General features: G+C 44.6%; 1 protein-coding gene across 2 annotated transcripts in view; it reads left to right on the top strand.

The window, feature by feature from the left end:
- The window catches only part of LOC110506388 (docking protein 4), a 62448-nt gene extending 43849 nt beyond the window's left edge, over nt 1-18599 (top strand). For both annotated transcript variants that reach the window (XM_021585975.2, XM_036963518.1), the window contains exons 3-9: nt 4308-4415; nt 8161-8275; nt 8391-8510; nt 16188-16377; nt 16982-17120; nt 17221-17335; nt 17517-18599. In XM_021585975.2, the coding sequence (XP_021441650.1) occupies nt 4308-4415; nt 8161-8275; nt 8391-8510; nt 16188-16377; nt 16982-17120; nt 17221-17335; nt 17517-17659 (930 nt within the window). In that variant the 3' untranslated portion in view covers nt 17660-18599. The remainder of the gene's footprint in view (nt 1-4307; nt 4416-8160; nt 8276-8390; nt 8511-16187; nt 16378-16981; nt 17121-17220; nt 17336-17516) is intronic.
- The last annotated feature ends 4670 nt before the right edge of the window (nt 18600-23269 follow it).

The raw sequence follows: 23269 nt of genomic DNA, 5'->3' as shown, positions 1-23269 counted from the left end.
ATGTAGATATTCCTTAAAAAATCTGCCGTTTTTTTCCCTGTCAAATGTGTACCCAGTCAGTCACCTTCCTCTCCTGCCAAAACCCTGCCAGTCTACTGCCACGCTGGCCTCACCATCTCGGTCTCTCCTCCATAGCCTATAAGAGCTGTTCCAGACCACTGCTCTTCTTTGCTCTGTCCTCAACCCTCCTCTCTCCTTCCCCCCTATCCGCTATTCCTCCTCCCCTCCAGCTCTCACTTTCACTCTCCCCAGAAGACCCTTGACTTCCCCAGTCATCTGGGCAGGCTAATTAACTCTCTCTCTTTCTCCCTCATCTCCTCACTATACCTTTCCCTTTCAGCCTCTCCCTCCTGCTGTGTGTCAGTTAAATTGCAGCAGTCCAATCAGACTAATAACAGGCTGTTTAGCATTCTGCTTCCGTTGGCGCTGTACTAGCTGGCTTCTCCTCGCCTCTTCTAGGCTCGGTGGAGGAACGGCCCTAATTGCTTCGCAGCCATCCCACTTGACTGTGTCCTGTTTTATAAGCAGGCCGGGAGGAACATCATGAGACACTTTACTGGTGAATCAACAGACGAGCCAAGGTTGATCAGGGAGGATGGAGAAGGTCTGAGGAGATCTGGTTTAGGTAAACACAATGTCAGCGAGGACGTGTTAAATCTTTAATCCCACCTGAAGAGAGAGAGGGCTGATTTGAACTGATTGACTGACTCCGACTCACTCAGACTGGGCAGAACCTTCTGGAATAACAGCTCGGTATCTTTGTCCTGATCTCTCCTGGTTTTGACCTACCACCGTGTGTCTAGTCTAGGAATGTCAGTATGATCCTGTGACTTTCCACTGTATAAACAGAGCCGACTGTATGATGCGTAGATTGCCTCTAGCTAGATATTACACTGACACACGACGGATCTGTGGTTTTGTTTCCTCACCACTTGTATCTGGCAGCGGTTGGGGAAAATTGCAAGCGAAACCTCCGAACGTTGTTTTCTCAAGTTCAGGCAATCCTAATGGCGTTAGGTCAAACTACTGTTTTGATGGGAGGGAGAATGATGTTGAAAATAACAAGCATCAGAAATCAAATGGCTCACTTTGAGAATCAAGCAGACTCCCTTCACCTCACAATCCCCCTGCCTCTCTGAGCCCGTTCCCACAGCTGCAGTGACAGATCTATCTCTCTCGTCTATCTCTCTCCTCTATTCCCGTCTCTCTCCTTTTTCATCCCCCGTTCTTATTTCTCTACCTGAGCCAGCCCCCCTGAGGAGCCAGTCATGGTGAGCTTCCAATGGGATCAGCTTAGAACGTTTGGATGCTGATTTATGTTTCCCATTCAGATTTCTAAGTGAATTTAGGGGAATTCGTTTTGAATAAGATGGTGTCAATCATTCCCATTAATTTTCTATTCAGACCTGCACATTTCTCATATTCTGAACCACACAGTGTGTGTGTGTGTGTGTGTGTGTGTGTGTGTGTGTGTGTGGTATAATAAGCTGGACATCAGCCTGGTGTCAACCTGTTACCGTTATTAGCCGGTTAATCCTGGGATCAGGCCGGGGTGGGGCTCGTCCCAATTGGGCTGCTGTGACAGGCAGGATCTCCTGGGAGCTAGGGGGGATTAATGTAGGCTAACTGCCTCTGGCCCCTTCTGGGGCAGTCGGGAGCCAGAGATGAGGAGGAGAACCAGGGTGGAGCCAATTAGACTGAGGAGGGCAATCTGAGTGGATTAGCAGAACGACTGTACAGGGAAGATGCATTAGTGGTGCAGGATGTAGTTCACGTGTGTGGGTATGTGGGTAATGTATTTACACACTACGCTGTATCTGGATTGTTGTGTTCCTGTTGTTGTGTCTAAAGAAGAACTCAGATATCACTCTCTGAAAGGGTTCTTAAAGGGGTGTAATGGCTGCGATATAGATCATTGATAACCCTTATGAATGCTGAGCCCACTCTCGGTAAGTGTGTGACTTGACTTTTCACATTCTCTTATCGGTCCCACTGGGGAGATCGATAGTTCCTTACTCATGCCCTACTAATGCAAGGTTCTCTCGCTCTCACTCACTCACTCACTCACTCACTCACTCACTCACTCACTCACTCACTCACTCACTCACTCACTCACTCACACCTCCCGGCCTGTTTACAGGGGATTAGCTCCACCTCAGGGGAGAGAGCCATGCAAGCATGTCTACCTGCCTGGAATATCAATGGTAACCTATAAAATACTTCCTTTTCACTGTTAAGAAATGGCATGGGAGCAGGGACATTTTGAATACAATGGGAGACCATCTGCACAAATCTCATTGTTACAGGCACCTTTGCTTTCAACAGATAAAGGAGAGGACTAAAGGTCTTTCTCTCGCTCTTTCTTTGTCTGTCTTTCTGTCCGTGGTGGCCAGAGTAATTCTCCCTGTAGAGGTGCTGTCAGGACCTGTGCTTTTTGACGTGGCTGGGTCAGTCTGTTTAAAATGCATTAGGCCTGGGTCAACAGGGCAGGGAGCATGGCTCCTCTCTTCTGGGGGACAAAGACCCTTGAAATTGGTGACAGCAGAGGTGGATAAGGTGGCTGACCTGTGACCTTAGGTTTGCTGTGCTCCGTCAGAGGTGATGGAGTGTGTGTGTGTGTGTGTGTGTGTGTGGATGGGCTGTTCCTGCCGCTGAACAGTATGATCAGAGAGACACTGAAATAGATTTTGGATTGCTTCAAATTCTCTTTTTTGAGGCAAGGTAGGCTAATACATGACTATTCAGTTCTGAACGATGTGACGTCCATCACTTCCTCATATTTAATGAGCCAAGGTATCGGAGCAGAATTAACAGCTCCCACTCCTCTCTCTCTCTCTCCCTCTGTCCCTGTCTACCATATCCTCGGTTTCACTCTCCCTTTCTTTTTTCATCTCTGTCGCTGCTCCTCCACCCACTAGCTTAATTACCAGGCTTCATAGTCAGTTTGCCTGGCAAGGCCTGATTGCTCTGAGCACTGGAGCTGAGGGCGGGGAAGAAGGGGGAGAACAGAGGGGGGCACGATAGTGGACTGCAAGATTGCCAACACACACACGCACACAGGTCCAATGAAGCACTGAGCCAATTGGTTTGGGATAACATTGGGGAGAATCAGGAGCTAGATGGCAGATACACAGACGTAACTCTCCATTGAACAGCTTAATATCGTTAAGACATAATGGACTGGTGAGCACCTGCTCTCAACACGCCGTCAGCTATCCCACTGAAGGTAGCGTTTTCATCCCGCTGATGCCAGGATCAGACAGGCAAACGGCGATAGAGGAGCCGAGGCCATCTTTTTGAAGGCTCCCTCTCTCCTCAAGGTTCAAACTCATTGTCACCAATTTAAAAAACGACACATCAGAGCAACGCTTTTTCCTTTCACCATGTCTCCATTTGAGCACGCTCACATTACGGTGTGCCTTTGTTGATGGCGCTCTTGTTTAATCTCTCGATAAATACAATTGCATATTTAATTGGTCTTGTTATCTCTGTCCCAGTGACACCGGTGTATGTCTGTCTACAGCAGTGAGACATTGTCACTCAGTTCAGGGTCTTTGTATTCATTATACTAAGTCAGTGCACTAAGGGATTTCACTGGCTCTGTGGCCCCTAGCTAATCAACAGGGATGTGATAATGGGTTAGGGAAAGCGGAATGTGGGGATTGGCTTAGGGATGGCTGGCCGTTCCGTACTGTACGGTGCAGGTCCTGAGGTTGCCCTGGCAACAGGAGGTTTGCTTTAGAAGGACAGTGGAACATCAATCAAATAAAGGCCCTGCCTTTTATAACAGATAAGGGGGATAAATGCCACTAAAGCAGTAGCTATCTTATTTGTGTGTGTGTGTGTGCGTGTGTGCGTGTGTGTATGTGTGTGTGTGTGTGTGTGTGTGTGTGTGTGTGTGCCTGTTTGCATTACTGCGATGGATTTCTCATTATTCCGTCAGGAGAGTTTGTGTCTTTGTCTGCCTCTTAACTCAATATCATATGTATAATAGAATTGTCTTGCATAAACAGAGTTTGACTGATGACAAGGACCCGGAGCGCTCCTTCTCATTTTCTACCTGTCTCGTTCTCTCTCATTCTCTCTGTGTCTCTCTTTCACTCATTGCTAATCACTAAATGCTATTTTGATTTTCTTCTAACGCTTCCTGGTTAATTGATCAGGTAAACCAGAGACAACCATTGTGTGCCTGCTCTTGATAGCAAAAGATTGTAAATCGTTATGCTTGAAATGGGGTGTATATGGTCCAAATTGACTTGCTGTTGGGTGGCTGGTTGCAGTATGTTAACTGTTGTTTTTGTGTTGAGATTTACCGTCGCTGCTGGCTGGTGTTTAAGAAGTCGTCCAGTAAAGGACCACGCAGACTGGAGAAGTACACTGATGAGAAGTCCGCTTACATCAGAGTCTGTCCTAAGGTACGAGTGCTGCATGATAAGTCACGTTTCAATTGACAAATGTCAGTTTGAAGGAGGATGTCTGTGTGCGGCGTGTATGGTATTACTGTGAGTGGGTGATACACATATATACAGTGCCTTGCGAAAGTATTCGGCCCCCTTGAACTTTGCGACCTTTTGCCACATTTCAGGCTTCAAACATAAAGATATAAAACTGTATTTTTTTGTGAAGAATCAACAACAAGTGGGACACAATCATGAAGTGGAACGACATTTATTGGATATTTCAAACTTTTTTAACAAATCAAAAACTGAAAAATTGGGCGTGCAAAATTATTCAGCCCCTTTACTTTCAGTGCAGCAAACTCTCTCCAGAAGTTCAGTGAGGATCTCTGAATGATCCAATGTTGACCTAAATGACTAATGATGATAAATACAATCCACCTGTGTGTAATCAAGTCTCCGTATAAATGCACCTGCACTGTGATAGTCTCAGAGGTCCGTTAAAAGCGCAGAGAGCATCATGAAGAACAAGGAACACACCAGGCAGGTCCGAGATACAGTTGTGAAGAAGTTTAAAGCCGGATTTGGATACAAAAATATTTCCCAAGCTTTAAACATCCCAAGGAGCACTGTGCAAGCGATAATATTGAAATGGAAGGAGTATCAGACCACTGCAAATCTACCAAGACCTGGCCGTCCCTCTAAACTTTCAGCTCATACAAGGAGAACACTGATCAGAGATGCAGCCAAGAGGCCCATGATCACTCTGGATGAACTGCAGAGATCTACAGCTGAGGTGGGAGACTCTGTCCATAGGACAACAATCAGTCGTATATTGCACAAATCTGGCCTTTATGGAAGAGTGGCAAGAAGAAAGCCATTTCTTAAAGATATCCATAAAAAGTGTTGTTTAAAGTTTGCCACAAGCCACCTGGGAGACACACCAAACATGTGGAAGAAGGTGCTCTGGTCAGATGAAACCAAAATTGAACTTTTTGGCAACAATGCAAAACGTTATGTTTGGCGTAAAAGCAACACAGCTGAACACACCATCCCCACTGTCAAACATGGTGGTGGCAGCATCATGGTTTGGGCCTGCTTTTCTTCAGCAGGGACAGGGAAGATGGTTAAAATTGATGGGGAGATGGATGGAGCCAAATACAGGACCATTCTGGAAGAAAACCTGATGGAGTCTGCAAAAGACCTGAGACTGGGACGGAGATTTGTCTTCCAACAAGACAATGATCCAAAACATAAAGCAAAATCTACAATGGAATGGTTCAAAAATAAACATATCCAGGTGTTAGAATGGCCAAGTCAAAGTCCAGACCTGAATCCAATCGAGAATCTGTGGAAAGAACTGAAAACTGCTGTTCACAAATGCTCTCCATCCAACCTCACTGAGCTCGAGCTGTTTTGCAAGGAGGAATGGGAAAAAATGTCAGTCTCTCGATGTGCAAAACTGATAGAGACATACCCCAAGCGACTTACAGCTGTAATCGCAGCAAAAGGTGGCGCTACAAAGTATTAACTTAAGGGGGCTGAATCATTTTGCACGCCCAATTTTTCAGTTTTTGATTTGTTAAAAAAGTTTGAAATATCCAATAAATGTCGTTCCACTTCATGATTGTGTCCCACTTGTTGTTGATTCTTCACAAAAAAATACAGTTTTATATCTTTATGTTTGAAGCCTGAAATGTGGCAAAAGGTCGCAAAGTTCAAGGGGGCCGAATATTTTCGCAAGGCACTGTATATACACAGTGGGGCAAAAAATTATTTAGTCAGCCACCAATTGTGCAAGTTCTCCCACTTAAAAAGATGAGAGCAGCCTGTAATTTTCATCATAGGTACACTTCAGCTATGACAGACACAATGAAAAAAATCCAGAAATCACATTGTAGGATTTTTAATGAATTTATTTGCAAATTATGATGGAAAATAAGTATTTGGTCAATAACAAAAGTTTATCTCAATACTTTGTTATATACCCTTTGTTGGCAATGACAGAAGTCAAACATTTTCTGTAAGTCTTCACAAGGTTTTCACACACTGTTGCTGGTATTTTGGCCCATTCCTCCATGCAGATGCTCCTCTAGAGCAGTGATGTTTTAGGGCTGTTGCTGGGCAACACGGACTTTCAACTCCCTCCAAAGATTTTCTATGGGGTTGAGATCCGGAGACTGGACCTTGAAATGCTTCTTACGAAGCCACTCCTTCGTTGCCCAGGCGGTGTGTTTGGGATCATTGTCATGCTGAAAGACCCAGCCACGTTTCATCTTCAATGCCCTTGCTGATGGAAGGAGGTTTTCACTCAAAATCTCACGATACATGGCCCCATTCATTCTTTCCTTTACACGGATCAGTCGTCCTGGTCCCTTTGCAGAGAAACAGCCCCAAAGCATGATGTTTCCACCCCCATGCTTCACAGTAGGTATGGTGTTCTTTGAATGCAACTCAGCATTCTTTGTTCTCCAAACACGACGAGTTGAGTTTTTACCAAAAAGTTATATTTTGGTTTCATCTGACCATATGACTTTCTCCCAATCTTCTTCTGGATCATCCAAATGCTCTCTAGCAAACTTCAGACGGGCCTGGCACTGCAGGATTTGAGTCCCTGGCGGCGTAGTGTGTTACTGATGGTAGGCTTTGTTACTTTGGTCCCAGCTCTCTGCAGGTCATTCACTAGGTCCCCCCGTGTGGTTCTGGGATTTTTGCTCACCGTTCTTGTGATAATTTTGACCCCACGGGTGAGATCTTGCGTGGAGCCCCAGATCGAGGGAGATTATCAGTGGTCTTGTATGTCTTCCATTTCCTAATAATTGCTCCCACAGTTGATTTCTTCAAACCAAGCTGCTTACCTATTGCAGATTCAGTCTTCCCAGCCTGGTGCAGGTCTACAATTTTGTTTCTGGTGTCCTTTGACAGCTCTTTGGTCTTGGCAATAGTGGAGTTTGGAGTGTGACTGTTTGAGGTTGTGGACAGGTGTCTTTTATACTGATAACAAGTTCAAACAGGTGCCATTAATACAGGTAACGAGTGGAGGACAGAGGAGCCTCTTATTAAAGAAGTTACAGGTCTGTGAGAGCCAGAAATCTTGCTTGTTTGTAGGTGACCAAATACTTATTTTCCACCATAATTTGCAAATAAATTCATTAAAAATCCTACAATGTGATTTTCTGGATTTTTTTTCTCATTTTATCTGTCAAAGTGATGAAAATTACAGGCCTCTCTCATCTTTTTAAGTGGGAGAACTTGCACAATTGGTGGCTGACTAAATACTTTTTTGCCCCACTGTGTGTGTGTGTGTGTGTGTGTGTGTGTGTGTGTGTGTGTGTGTGTGTCATTAGAAAGTCAGTCATTCAGTCCGTCTGTTCTCTGAGCCCCCTGTTTAGCTGCAGGGAGCAAACGTGCGTGTCTGAAAGGATCAACGCACACACACACACACACACACACATACACACACACACACACACACACACACACACACACACACACACACACACAGGAGGCTGAAGGAGATGAGAGTAACACAGATCAAAGCCAGCCTCCCACTCCCAGCCAGAATCCAGGTCTCTCTGAAGTGTGTGAGCATAGGGTGACCACTACACCTGACTTCAACACTCCCTCTTTCTCTCCTCTCCTTTCTCTCTGAAAACTGAATCCGGTCAACCGGCAGCACATCATACAGTATTTAGACAGCTTGTCTGACCCTTTCAACCTCTCTCCGTGTTTGTCTGATCTCTTGAACTTTCCTGTTGCCCAGGTGACCGAGATCAGCAATGTGAAGAATGTCACAAGGCTCCCAAGGGACACCAAGCGCCAGGCAGTAGCCATCGTCTTTACCGATGACACCTCGCGCATGTTCACCTGTGAATCAGGTGCTCCACACCACACCTACCTTATTGCAATATATGTTTTCTCACAGTGTACAATCATCTCTGAAGTTTCCTGTTTTATGACGTCTCTCTTTGCATCCCATTGGTCTAAACTTAGAGCTAGAAGCAGAGGAGTGGTTCAAAACCCTGTCAATCGAATGCCTGGGGACCCGCCTCAATGACATCAGTCTAGGAGAGCCAGACTTGCTGGCAGCAGGTGTTCAGTGTGAACATACAGGTGAGTGTCTGACCAGCACCATGGCACAGTCCTGCTCGACTTTGCTTTATGGCTATTTTTGCATTCATTATTTCTTTGTTTGCTCAGAATGTTTGCATTTTCCTACGATGACAAACACCTCTGGATCATGAATCGTAGGCTACACACTTATCTTTTAGCCTCCCAGATCTGGGAAACTACACTCCTTTGTTCCCCGCGCGGGCTTACCTGTTGCTGCTGACCAAGATAACCGAAGGCAACGAAGAAGAGGAAGTTATCACTATGCTTTCAACCATCTAAAAACACAACCAAATTCTAATGGAAATAAACAATGTCTGATTGTTGGTTCAGTTGTCATCTAAATGTGTTGTCACTGAGCTTTCAACCATTTTTTTAAAAAGCACAACAAATACAATGGCAGATATTTAGTGTTTCTACATCTTAACGTGTTATCACTGTGCTTCATCTAACAGCACGACCAAATGACCGGAATTGCAGTTGAGAGGACATTATAAAGTACATGGTGCAAAGTGATCAACGCTGTTCGGTTTTCTGCGCAGATTATTACAGCAATGGGGAAGATCTCTACAGATCTGCAGCCTCGCTGTCTTGAACATGACCCCTTTCTATGATGACATAAGAAGACATTTATAGTTACAGTATGCTAACCTCAAAATGTGGCCGTGGATGTGCTACTCGTTTCAACGTTGAATAACTACTGTCACATAAGTTTGTAAAATAGCCTTACCTTTAGGCTATTTACTATATTACAAAAGTAATATTGAATTGTGTTTGGTTGACAACGCAAACGAATATCAACATTTTAAAGGATATCTAATGCTTCGTCTGAGCCCCTGGCTTAATCCTCTTCTTTAACTGGAATTTTTGCTTTAGTTAGAGGTGAATCCAACATATCATTTATTGAGATACTGTATCGCATTTTCAACTCTGCTGATAGGTTTGCCAAAAACAATGTTGCCTTATAGCCTGTAACAAATGTGCCCACTCTGGTTTTGGTGCTTTCTCTCCAGCTGCTCATGAAGGCATTTCCACTGCCATCTGTCGCATAATTCATTTTACAGACACAATAAGATTCCACCTTGTCTAGCGTATTTTGTTTTGTCGACATTTGGAAAGTGTACAGAAAAATGTGCTGTTTCTATCAGGCCTGTCATTAAATGTTTTATCCGACATGTACTTTACTCACATTAAAAGATTGGATGGAAAACCTGGTTATTGAAAAATATTCCATGTCACAATGCACGTCACAATACATTGACAAATTACGTTGAAACAACATTGATTCAACCAGTTTGTTCCCAGTGGGATGGTTTATGGACACTCGACTCTGCTATTTAACCAGACGGCTTTTCCATTTTCCGTATGGATCGAACGGCGGCTTCTGGTAAGAGTAGGGAGAGGTGTACTCCTCCTCATCAACAATTCCTGGTGTACCGAAGTTGAAAACATCTTAAGCTCCTGTTCATCTGACCTGGAGTTTATGATGCTAAAATGTCAACCCCGCTATATGCTCAGAGAATTCACGCATGTTATTATCACAGCTGTGTACATACCGCCACAAGCGAACACCAAGGCGGCACTCAGCAAACTGTACATTAGCCAGAAAGAATCCTCACACCCGGAAGCAGTCTTTATTGTCATGGGGAATTTTAACCAAGCATGTGTGAAACTGATTCCTTCACTCTTCTGGGAATGCTTTTCACTAGATGTTGGAACATTGCTGCGAGGACTTGCTTCCATTCAGCCACAAGGGCATTTTGTGAAGTCGGGCACTGATGTTGGGCGATTAGGCCTGGCTAGCAGTCGGTTATACATTTCATCCCAAACGTGTTTGATGGGGTTGAGGTCAGCGCCCTGTGCAGGCCAGTCAAGTGCTGCAGCATTCAATGTCAGAAGAACAAACCCAGATGACCCGGTGGAGCACGATGTGTACAAGGGAAACACGTACGAGCTCAACCTATCCATTAGGGACCCAAAATGACAATACAGACTCAAACTTGAATTGATGTTCAACAAGGCTCACGACTCATGTGGCAAGGACTAGCGACTATCAAATACTAGAAAGGCAAATCCAGCTGTGTGGTGCCCACCAAAGCCTCCCTCCCGACAAGCTTAACACATTCTATGCATGCTTTGAAGCAGACAATACCGAGCCATCCAGGAAGACTCTCGCTGCTCCAGACGGCAAGGTGATTTTGCTCTCCGAGGCTGACTTGAGTTTGAGAACTGTCAAAAGAGTGAATACTCACAAAACCGCATCCTCAGAGTGTGTGCTGACCAGCTGGTGGGCATCTTCTCTGACATATTCAACTTGTATTCCGCACCTGCTTCAAGGAAACCACAATCATCCCAGTGCCAAAGAAAAACAAGGTGACATGCCTAATGACGATCAGCCCGTAGCACTTACCCCGGTCATCATGAAGTGCTTCGAGAGGCTGGTCATGGCCCACATCAAGACCAGCATGCCAGACACACTGGACCCACTACAATCTGCCTACCGCTCCAACAGATCCACGGAAGAGGCCATTTCCATTACTATTCACATGGCCGTAACACATCTGGACAAGAGGAACACCTACGTGATAATTCTGTTCATTGACAGTTCAGCATTCAACACTATAGTTCCCTCAACTCGTCACCAAGCTCAGAGCCCTGGGCTTGGTACATGAATTGCTCTGTTCACGACTATTAGGCAATCCAGCGGGTAGTGAAGACGGCTCAGAACGTCTCTGAGACCGTGCTCCCACCAATCCTGGACAATTACTCGAAACGGGACCTGTTCATTCTGAAGAAAGTTGATCAGGAGGAGTATGGGGATCCAACGTTTGAGGGGGAGGTCCGAAACCCAGATGACCCTGATGTAGCGTGGGCTGTCAGGAGGGATAGCACATGCAGCTTCTACCAGCCCCCTCCTCCCACAGACATCGAGAGGATGAGGAACAACATGATCAAGGAGCAGAAGGTCTTTGCCCTCATCAAAGAGATTCTCACCTACATGGGGTTCATGTGGATGTTGCTCCTGGTGGCGTATGGTCAGCGGGACCCTAACGCTTACTTCCTGACTCAGCACATTTGGCAGCTTCAGCCAAGGGATCTAAGACAGCATGAGCCACAGAGATGCGTTCACCTGGGCAAATACCTCTCTGCTCAGCAACCTCTTTGGAGAGTTCCCAGGTTTCATCACAGATGGACTGGTTGGTAATGCCCGTCTTCGCCAGATGAGGGTGCAGAAGAACTCATGTGGCATCGCCCGCTCCATGCACCAGGCTGTACCTGACTGTCATGGTCCATACTCATGGGAGGTGGAGGACATGAGCTCCTATGGGCCAGGCTGGAACCGCTCTGCGAGTGAAAACACCTCAAAGACCCTCCGCAGCCCCTGGCAGTACCAAACCCAGGCCCGACTCAGATCCCAACCCATCTGGGGCAGTGTGGTTCTCCACAGGGGAGGGGGGGTTTGTGGTGGAGTCAGTTCTGTGAATCACAGAATGCTAGCAGTACCCTTCAGTATCTGTTTGACAACACCTGGCTTGATATGTTCACCTGAGCAGTCTTTGTAGAGGTCACATTGTCACACTCGTGCTGTAGAGCGTTCCAGTTTCGCAGTGAGCTGCAGAGTGTCCGACTATACCAGTCCACCGGTGGACTCCACATCTTTGTCATGGCCTCTGAGGTCATCTATTTCCTCTTTATCCTCTACTACATGTATGTTCAGGGCAAGCTAATGAAGCAGCAGGAGTGGGCTTAATTCAAGACAAAGTGCAACCGCCTGGAGCTCGCCATCATCCTCCTGAGCTGGAGTACATTGTCTGTCTTCATTAAGAGGACCGTGTTAGGGAACCGGGACATGGAGTACTACCACAACCATAAAGACCAGTTTTCCAGTTTCCACGAGACAGCCACAGCAGATGTAGTGCTGGGGTATCTGATCGCATTCCTGGTGCTACTGGCTACAGTGGCATCTGCTGAGGCTCAACCCCAAGCTACACATGATCACAGCCGCACTGCAACGAGCCTGGACTGACATACCAGGCTTCCTCGTAGTTATCACCATTATGTTCCTGGCCTATTCTATCACTTCTTATGTGATGTATGGCTGGAAGCTGTACTCTTATAGGACTCTCTTGGATGCTGCTCTGACCATGGTTAGCTTGTAACTGGGCATCTTCAACTATGACGAGGTTCTTGGTTACAACCCGGTGCGTTCCTCATTGGATCCTGCATTATATTCATGACCTTTGTGGTTCTGAACCTGTTCATCTCAGTCATCCTGGTGGTGTTTACTCAAGAGAAAATACATCACAAGCCCTCAGAGGAGGAAGAGATAGTGGAGCTGATGCTGATGAAGCTCTGCAGCTTGTTTGGAATAAAAATTAAGAATGGCATGACTGCCTCAGCAACTAACAGAGGATTCTCCACTATATCCTCATAGATGATTACTTCTAAGTAATGGTGTACCACGCTGTATGTATTCACAGGGAGCTGTCATTTTCAGTTCTGTTATTTCATAGGAGCAGTGATGCATTTTGTTGACTTGTTGCCTCTAGCAGTTTAGTTGTCTAATATATCATGCATAAATGAGGCTATTTGTGCCGTTTTGTGATCTGAAGCAAAGCTTTCAAAATATAGAGGAAATAACAACTCCTTCTGCTACCTCACTTTTCTGTCACAAATACACATATGTTTGGTTACTATGATGACATGTAAGGAGACAACAATGAGGAGGTGAGCAGGATACAAAGATATTGCTAATACAACAACATTGGAATTACAGTTGAAGTCGGAGGTTTACATAAACCTTAGCCAAATACATTTAAACTCTGTTTTTCACAATACCTGACATTTAATCCTAGTAAATAAATCCCCGTTTTAGGTCAGTTAGGATCACCACTTTATTTTAAGAATGTGAAATGTCAGAATAATAGTAGAGTGATTTATTTCAGCTTTTATTTCTTTCATCACATGCCCATTGGGTCAGAAGTTTACATACACTCAATTAGTATTTGGTAGCATTGCCTTTAAATAGTTTAATTTGGGTCAAACGTTTCGGTTAGCCTTCCACAAGCTTCCCACAATAAGTTGGGTGAATTTTGGCCCATTCCTCCTGACAGAGCTGGTGTAACTGAGTCAGGTTTGACCCATTTGCGACCAAGCTTTAACTTCCTGACTGATGTATTGAGATGTTGCTTCAATATATCCACATAATTTTCCTGCCTCATCATGCCATCAATTTTGTGAAGTGCATCAGTCCCTCCTGCAGCAAAGCACCCCCACGACATGATGCTGCCACCCCCGTGCTTCACGGTTGGCATGGTGTTCTTCGGCTTGCAAGCCTCCCCCTTTTCCTCCAAACATAACGATGGTCATTATGGCCAAACAGTTCTATTTTTGTTTCATCAGACCAGAGGACATTTTTCCAGATCTGTGCCTCAACATAATCCTGTCTCGGAGCTCGACAGACAATTCATTCGACCTCATGGCTTGGTTTTTGCTCTGACATGCACTGTCAACTGTGGGATCTTATATTGACAGATGTGTGCCTTTCCAAATCATGTCCAGTCAATTGAATTTACCACAGGTGGACTCCAATCAAGTTGTAGAAACATCTCATGCATGATCAATGGAAACAGGATGCACTTGAGCTAAACTTCAAGTCCCATAGCAAAGGGTCTGAATACTTATGTAAATAAGGTATTGCAGTTCTTTAGTTTGAAAACATTTGCAAACGTTTCTAAAAACCTGTTTTCTCTTGGTCATTATGGGGTATTGCGGGTAGATTGATGAGGATTATCTGTAACGTAACAAAATGTGGAAAAAGTCGAGGTGTCTGAATACATTGCAAAGGCACTGTATACCGTATATATAAACTCAGCAAAAAAAAAGAAACAACCCTGTCTTTCAAAGATATTTCGTAAAAACTCCAAATAACTTCACAGATCTTCATTGTAAAGGGTTAAAACACTGTTTCCCAAGCGTGTTCAATGAACCATAAACAATGAATCAACATGCACCTGTGGAACGGTCGTTAAGACACTAATAGCTTTCAGATGGTAGGTAATTAAGGTCACAGTTATGAAAACTTAGGACACTAAAGAGGCCTTTCTACTGACTCTGAAAAACACCAAAAGAAAGATGCCCAGGGTCCCTGCTCATCTGTGTGAACGTGCCTTAGGTATGCAGCAAGGAGGCATGAGGACTGAAGATGTGGCCAGGGCAATAAATTGCTATGTCTGTACTGTGAGACGCCCAAGACAGCGCTACAGGGAGACAGAGCGGACAGCTGATTGTCCTCGCAGTTGTAGACCACGTGTAACAACACCTGCACAGGATCGGTACATCCGAACATCACATCTGTGGGACAGGTACAAGATGGCAACAACATCTGCCCTAGTTACACCAGGAAGGCACAATCCCGCCATCAGTGCTCACTGTCCGCATTAGGCTGAGAGAGGCTGGACTGAGGGCTTGTAGGCCTGCAGGTCCTCACCAGACATCACCGGCAACAATGTCGCCTATGGGCACAAACCCACCGTCGCTGGACCAGACAGGACTGGCAAAAAGTGCTCTTCACTGACGGGTCGTGGTTTTGTCTCACCAGGAGGTGGTGGTCGGATTTGCTTTTATCGTCGAAGGAATGAGCGTTACACCGAGGCCTGTACTCTGGAGCGGGATCGATTTGGAGGTGGAGTGTCCCTCATGGTCTGGGGCGGTGTGTCACAGCATCATTGGACTGAGCTTGTTGTCATTGCAGACAATCTCAGCGATGTGAGTTACAGGGAAGACATCCTCCTCCCTCATGTGGTACCCTTCCTGCAGGCTCATCTTGACATGACCCTCCAGCATGACAATGCCACCAGCCATACTGCTCGTTCTGTGCATGATTTCCTACAAGACAGGAATGTCAGTGTTCCGCCATGGCCAGCAAAGAGCTCGGATCTCAATCCCATTGAGCACTTCTGGGACCTGTTGGATCGGAGGGTGAGGGCTAGGGCCATTCCCCCCAGAAATGTCCGGGAACTTGCAGGTGCCTTGGTGGAAGAGTGGGGTAACATCTCACAGCAAGAACTGGCAAATCTGGTGCAGTCCATGAGGAGGAGATGCACTGCAGTACTTAATGCAGCTGGTGGCCACACCAGATACTGACTGTTACTTTTGATTTTGACCACCCTTTCGTTCAGGGACACATTATTCCATTTCTGTTAGTCACATGTCTGTGGAACTTGTTCAGTTTATGTCTCAGTTGTTGAATCTTGTTATGTTCATACAAATATTTACACATGTTAAGTTTGCTGAAAAATAAAAGCAGTTGACAGTGAGAGGACGTTTCTTTTTTTTGCTGAGTTTATATTTTTCAAACACCCCACACACGAGCTGTTCACTTTACCGTTGGAATATGGGGTCTGATACCAACAGTTTCTATCTACAAGCCATCAGAATGCTGAACACTTAAACTGGACTGACCACCTGCACTGACTTTTTACACACACACACACACATTCATGCTACACACACACAACACAGCTGCTGCTACCAGTCTCTTATTATTATTGCTAAATGGATCATCCTCTCTGAGATGCTATGTGGATACGGGTCCTGGCTTTCTACAAGTCACTTTATAATGTGTGGTATGTCATGCTGAACTAAGACTAGTAATATCCCTTCCTGTCTCCCTGTCAGAGCGTTTCAATGTGTTCCTACTGCCCTGTCCTAACCTGGACATCTATGGGGAGTGTATGATGCAGATCACCCATGAGAATATCTACCTGTGGGACATCCACAACCCTCGCACCAAACTGGTTACCTGGCCTCTCTGCTCCCTGCGCCGCTACGGACGAGATGCCACGCGCTTCACCTTCGAGGCTGGACGGTGAGGGAGGGAGGGAGGGAGGGAGTGGTATGGAGAGTGAGGGATGGGGAGAAGAATGCAAAGGCTGCAGAAAAGCAGGACTGTGTAACCAGTTGTCTGTGCCTAGCCCATAGATCGCTTGATGAAACACGCATACGGACCACACACACTCATGCTCGCACATGCGTGCACACACACACACACACACACACATACACAGTCAGTCAGACAGACAGGTGCCCTGCCCAGGAGAGCCTCATAAAGAGATTGATTGAATAGATTAGAGGAAAATCAATGGTGAGCGAGGCGTTCTTATCTCCTCCTGTGCTTTGATAAACTTGAAAAGAAAGGATTCGGTCCACTTGCAGGGTGCCCCCCAAAGGACAAAGATAAGAGTGTACTGCCAGTAGGGGGAACGTAGTCCCACACTGCACCCTGGTGGTGGTTAGAATGCAGTACGATTGGCTGTCAATTGCTTGAGAACAATTTGTGGTAAATACAGTGTGCCTGCAAAATGACTGTTTAAAAAACATACCTATATATGGTCAATTGTCGATTATTACTTATATTATGGCCTGTATACACATGCAGGGTGTACTGAGCAGTGTGTGTTGGTGTGTTCCAGGATGTGTGACAGTGGAGAAGGCCTGTACACATTCCAGACGCGGGAGGGAGAACAGATCTACCAGAGAGTCCACTCCTCCACCCTGGCCATCGCTGAGCAGCACAAGAGAGTTTTGATGGAGATGGAGAAGAACAGCAGAGTAAGGCACAGTTACACACACACACACACACACACACACACAAAATATTCTCTCTGGTGGTTATATAATACTGTGTTTTTTATCATTTTTTCTCTCTCAGTTGTCTAAAGGTTCTGAGACGGGCTCCTACCCCTGTACACCCACGGCCATCCTGCCCCGCAGTGCCTTTTGGCACCATATCACTGGCACCCAGGGGGGCATGGACCCAGCCCATGGTAAACCACAGCCTAGACTACAATCTCAACCACACAGCACTGGGGCTAGAGTGGGAACATTGGTCTGAATATGAACATGGGGTCTGGAGTTTAACGAATCATACAGAAGCTTATAGAGTAGGCTGCACCTGTAGACATGACTTTTTCTCGTCTGTCTCTTGTGTCCTGTCCTGTCCTGTAGGTGACATGTTTGGTGGTTCTCAGACTGGCGCTGATGCAGACCTGCTCTCCACCCGGCTGCCCTCAGAGCCACGCCACTCTACCATGCCCCTGGCACACAGCCAACACTCCCCCGTCCGCTACCCCACCTACCCCAGCCAGTGATCTCAGGGGTGCATTGCAGACCCCTAGCCTCCTCCACCACAACCCTACTCTGTACCCGAACACTCCTCCCATTCTCCTTTCTCTGCAGCGCTCACCTCGACTCCAAGCCCCCTCATCTACCCTCCAGCCAATCAGGTTGGGGTGGGGTCATAAGACCTCCCCTAAAGCTGGTAGCTCTGTGAAGCAGGACGTGACAGCGCCTCTAGTCTTCTCTTCAAAGAATGCTTACCTGAAGGAACTTCAACCCCCAGAATCCCTCACTGTGGGGTCAAAGTGCATTGTGTGAGCCGGCAGTGGCATGTTGCCTCTTAGTGAGCTGACATTGTGGCATGGTGCATCGCTCTCTGCTCTGCTGTGGGCATGGAGGAGGAACAGAGGAGGAGGGGTGTGAGCTGTAAGGATGTGATTTAGTGGGTGTCCTCTCTTCTAACCCCTGTGAAATCGTGTTTTTCTTCTGACGGGATTCACCTCAACCCCCTTCGCAAAAGACCTCTACTTGTACCTCATGCCAGCTCTTAGCAAAGTTCAATGTTACGGGCTCAGGACGTCCCCATATAGCTCTTATTGGGGGTCAGAACAGAAGGACCCCTTCCTACCATCCAGCTCCAGCATGATAATGATTGTGGCGCTAGCTCCAACCCATAACCTCAATCTGACAGACGCGTATGTAAGACGACAGTTTCCTCCCAAGAACTGGCCTTGGCTTCCAAGTCTGTGTGTGTGTGGGTGGAAGAGAGACTGTCCCTGGACTATCATCCACACAAACACCTGGTCTAATTCCACAGAGAAACAATGGACCACTTGTCTTTCATCTTTCTTTCTTTTACTTCTTTTTTAAAAACTTGTAGCAGACATAGCTGACTGCCTTGTATTCTGTTCTGTCTGATAAAGAAAATAGACATAGATTTTTCTGGGAGGATAGAGAGAGGCGAGGGAGGGAGGGAGGGAGGGAGGGAGGGAGGGAGGGAGGGAGGGAGGGAGGGAGGGAGGGAGGGAGGGAGGGAGGGAGGGAGGGAGGGAGGGAGAGCCACATGCCTCTGAAGTCATGACTTTGTTTGTTGTTTTCTCTTGGTTTCCTGCCATTGGGTTGTGAAGACATCCAAGGCTGTTCATAATGGTAGTGGAACCCTGTCCTCTGTGTGTGTACTGCATGAATGGAATACACAGTTACTGACAAATGGCCACTTTAAAACCAATGTTACGAGAGAATTTAGACATGGTAAATAATAAACTAGATTTAAAAATGTAAATGTCACAAAGATGTAGCCACTCCCTCGAACCTCATCATTGTTGTGGAGGTCTGAGGGAGACACCACGGACTGTGTCATAGTGTGGCTCCTCATTGAGTTTCCTGTCAGGCACAAGAGTATAATGAACTAGTGAAGTTGTGATAATCATTATTAATGTCCCGTGTTTGTAGTTTCACAGACTTTCTGGTGTGTGGGGTGGGTTACCGCCTGACCAAAATGGCTCTTGACATGTTTGCACTTGAAGATAACATTATTTTTTTTTTAAATGTGTTTTGATAAATCAGGAGGCATTGCTCTTAATTTGGGTCATGTGAGGGATAAGCACAGATCTAGGGCGGGTCCATATGTTACCTGCCTCAGAGGACCCTCACATGGAGTCCTTTTATTTTAGGGCTGTAGCCTAGATACTGCTGGTGGGTTAGTTAGTAGATGACTGTTGCACAAAGAGAGAAAAACATGTATTTATATCTGGGAGTACAGTATAAAACCTGCCCTCTACAGAGTTCTTACATAAGATTGGGTTTACAACTAATAATGCTAATTATTTAAACCCATCTCAACATTAGCGTATTTGATTGACTATGAACTAAGATTTTCCAACTGTGTATTTATTTGTGACACTTGGATATAACCCAGCAAATGCACCCTGTAGTGAGATTATCTATATATATATATATACACACACACACACACACACACACACACACACACACACACAAGTTTTAATGACTTCAACGTAAGTGTATGTAAACTTCCGACAATATACAGTTGAAGTTGGAAGTTTACATACACTTAGGTTGGAGTAATTAAAACTCGTTTTTCAACCACTCCACAAATTTCTTGTTAACAAACTATAGTTTTGGCAAGTCGGTTAGGACATCTACTTTGTGCATGACACAAGTAATTTTTCCAACAATTGTTTACAGACAGATTATTTCACTTATAATTCACTGTATTAAAATTCCAGTGGGTCAGAAGTTTACATACACTAAGTTGACTGTGCCTTTTAAACAGCTTGGAAAATTCCAGAAAAGGATGTCATGGCTTTAGAAGCTTCTGAATTACATCATTTGAGTCAATTGGAGGTGAACCTGTGGATGTGTTTCAAGGCCTACCTTCAAACTCAGTGCCTTTTTGCTTGACATCATAGAAAAGTCAAAAGAAATCAGCCAAGACCTCAGAAAAAAAATCATTGGGAGCAATTTCCAAATGCTTGAAGGTACCACTATTGTACAAACAATATTACGCAAGTATAAACACCATGGAACCATGCAGCCGTCATACCGCTCGGGAAGGAGACGCATTCTGTCTCCTAGAAATTAATGTACTTTGGTATGAAAAGTGCAAATCAATCCCAGAACAATAGCAAAGGACCTTGTGATGATGCTGGAGGAAACAGGTACAAAAGTATCTATGTCCACAGTAAAATGAGTCCTATATCAACATCACCTAAAAGGCCGCTCAGCAAGGAAGAAGCCACGGCTCCAAAACCGCCATAAAAAAAGCCAGACTGGTTTGCAACTGCACATGGGGACAAAGATTGTACTTTCTGGAGAAATGTCCTCTGGTCTGATGAAACAAAAATATAACTGTTTGGCCATAATGACCATCATTATGTTTGGAGGAAAAAGGGGGATGCTTGCAAGCCGAAGAACACCATCCCAACCGTGAAGCACGGGGGTGGCAGCAACATGTTGTGAGGGTGCTTTGCTGCAGGAGGGACTGGTGCACTTCACAAAATAGATGGCATCATGAGGTAGGAAAATTGTGAATATATTGAAGCAACATCTCAAGACATCAGGCAGGAAGTTAAAGCTTGGTCGCAAATGGATCTTCCAAATGGACAATGACCCCAAGCATACTTCCAAAGTTGTGGCAAAATGGCTATAGGACAACAAAGTCAAGGTATTGGAGTGGCCATCACAAATCCCTGACCTCAATCCCATAGAATATTTGTGGGCAGAACTTAAAAAGCTTGTGCCAGCAAGGAGGCCAACCAACCTGACTCAGTTACACCAGCTCTGTCAGGAGGAAAGGGCCAGAATTCACACAACTTACTGTGGGAAGCTTGTGTATGGCTAGCTACCCGAAACGTTTGACCCAAGTTAAACAATTTAAAGGCAATGCTACCAAATACTAATTGAGTGTATGTGAACTTCTGACCCACTGGGAATGTGATGAAAGAAATAAAAGCTGAAATAAATAATTCTCTCTACTATTATTCTGACATTTCACATTCTTAAAATAAAGTGGTGATCCTAACTGACCTAAGACAGGGAATTTTTTATAGGATTAAATGTCAGGAATTGTGAAAAACTGAGTTTAAATGTATTTGGCTAAGGTGTATGTAAACTTCCGACTTCAACTGTATATATATATATATATATATATATATATATATATATATATATATATATATATATATATATATATATATACATATACATATCACACACACAGTATATCACCACTGTTAACGTTATTGTACGTGAAGCTTATAAAATGAGGTAATTTTCGAATCTCATTGACAAGGATGTTTTGGTAGGGACATTGTGTAATGCTATTTATTTGAGTTGGCCAGAGTGGGACAGTCTGTCTAAGGCTACTTATTAAATGCTGGAATCCAATAAAACTCACATTTAAACTTTCAGTATTATTTATCTCATGTTAACATAAAGGGCTAAGCTTTTTGTTGAACATTAATCTTTACCCTATGTATTGTGCGATTGTATACATACATGAGTTGTTGTTGCTGCCCTCTTGGGCTCTTGTATATACAGTACAACTATTTATTTCACATCATGTAGTCTCTAGATGTGTGTGTGAGAGCGTGTGATGTGTATGTTCTGTGACAGGGATTATTTGGGGGACGTTTCTTTGAAATGCATGCACTCAACACATTTTTATACTGTGTAACGATGGCAAGATTGAAATGTTGTGGACTTGTTTGTCCAGCTATGTGGGTGAAGATTTTTAGAGACGATTACTCGGCACAGGGAAATAAAGATCAAAGATTCACCTGATCATGGGGTCATCTAAGTGATTTTACTGATTGGATGAAAGAGAGATGTTACCGTGGGGATGATGTATGGAGGGGAAGGATGGATATATAATTCTTCTGGAATGGGAGGAGTTTTCATACTCCCTCCATGGGTCCTAAAGTATGACGTTTCATTCCACTTAGACCCCTTTACCTCCTCTCCTGACAACTCCTTTGCCTTAGACTTCGTGTATGTTTCCATCGCTGCTCTTTCTCTTGGTTCTCTTTTTTTATTGTGGCCATCTGGTGAAAACCCACTCTCCAAAACAGAAGCGTTTCAGGAAATTGAAAAGATTATCATATTTTCCCATGAACAAACATAAAATGACGAAATTTCAGAAGGATTCATTTGTCCTATAGTCATGAAATGTTCGGAGTACATTGAGGTGAGTTAGTGCTTTCAATAAAAATATATATATATTTTTAAATTGGGCAAAACATTTTAGTTTGGTTTTCATCAGACAGCAAGTGACATCATAGAAAGTGCTTGAACAGTTTTTTTCATAACAATTCCATGGGCCAAATCCCTCCTGGATAAGAATTGCAATAGGACTGGATATCTCATGATGGATTGAACATCTGTTTTTTTTGTGGTGGTGAAAATATTGTTTTATTACAGTGTTTGTAAATCATTTCACAGACACGTTGGATCACTCCTTAGTTTTGTGGTTGACTCTGGGTTGTTTCCACAGAAATCCCAACATGCATGTTATTTAACATCAATACCACGACGTAGCAGGAACACAGATGCAAACTTAACCTCACATATCACATACAATTCACTTGCACGTTTGTATATTTAACAATACTTTAACTACATTTTACAACTACTAGTGGACTAGATTGTGGGCCAAGCCAACTGTCTACAAATAATCAATTTCACCAGGATTTTTGAGAAATATAAAACATATTTTGCTATCTTTGTTTGCCAGTTGTCCAGCACAGTCTTGTTAGGTTTAGGAACCTATTTCGGCTGGTGAGGAATGACTTGGACAAGCTGAGGGACCCTAATTTCAAACATGTTCCTCCTCCATGTTAATAAATCGGCTAAATGTGTGTTCAGAAAGTTTAAGAGTTGAATTATTCAAAGCACATTTCAGACATTCAGACATTTATTTCAGACATTCACCACAATGTGTGATTCCTCAGTCAAACCATTCACAGCATCAGAGCACTTAAAAGACGGCCACCCGGAGAAGGAAGACAGGCTGTCCTCTATACAAGCCATTACATTACAGTCACATTGAGCAACTCTTCATGTCAAATTATTGGTATATGTTCATTGTACTATTCCTGGTATCTCTTTAGTTTTGTTTGCAC

Source organism: Oncorhynchus mykiss, chromosome 26 (genome assembly GCF_013265735.2).
Source record: "Oncorhynchus mykiss isolate Arlee chromosome 26, USDA_OmykA_1.1, whole genome shotgun sequence".
Lineage (NCBI taxonomy): Eukaryota > Metazoa > Chordata > Actinopteri > Salmoniformes > Salmonidae > Oncorhynchus > Oncorhynchus mykiss.
This window is presented reverse-complemented; position numbering and strand designations above follow the sequence as displayed.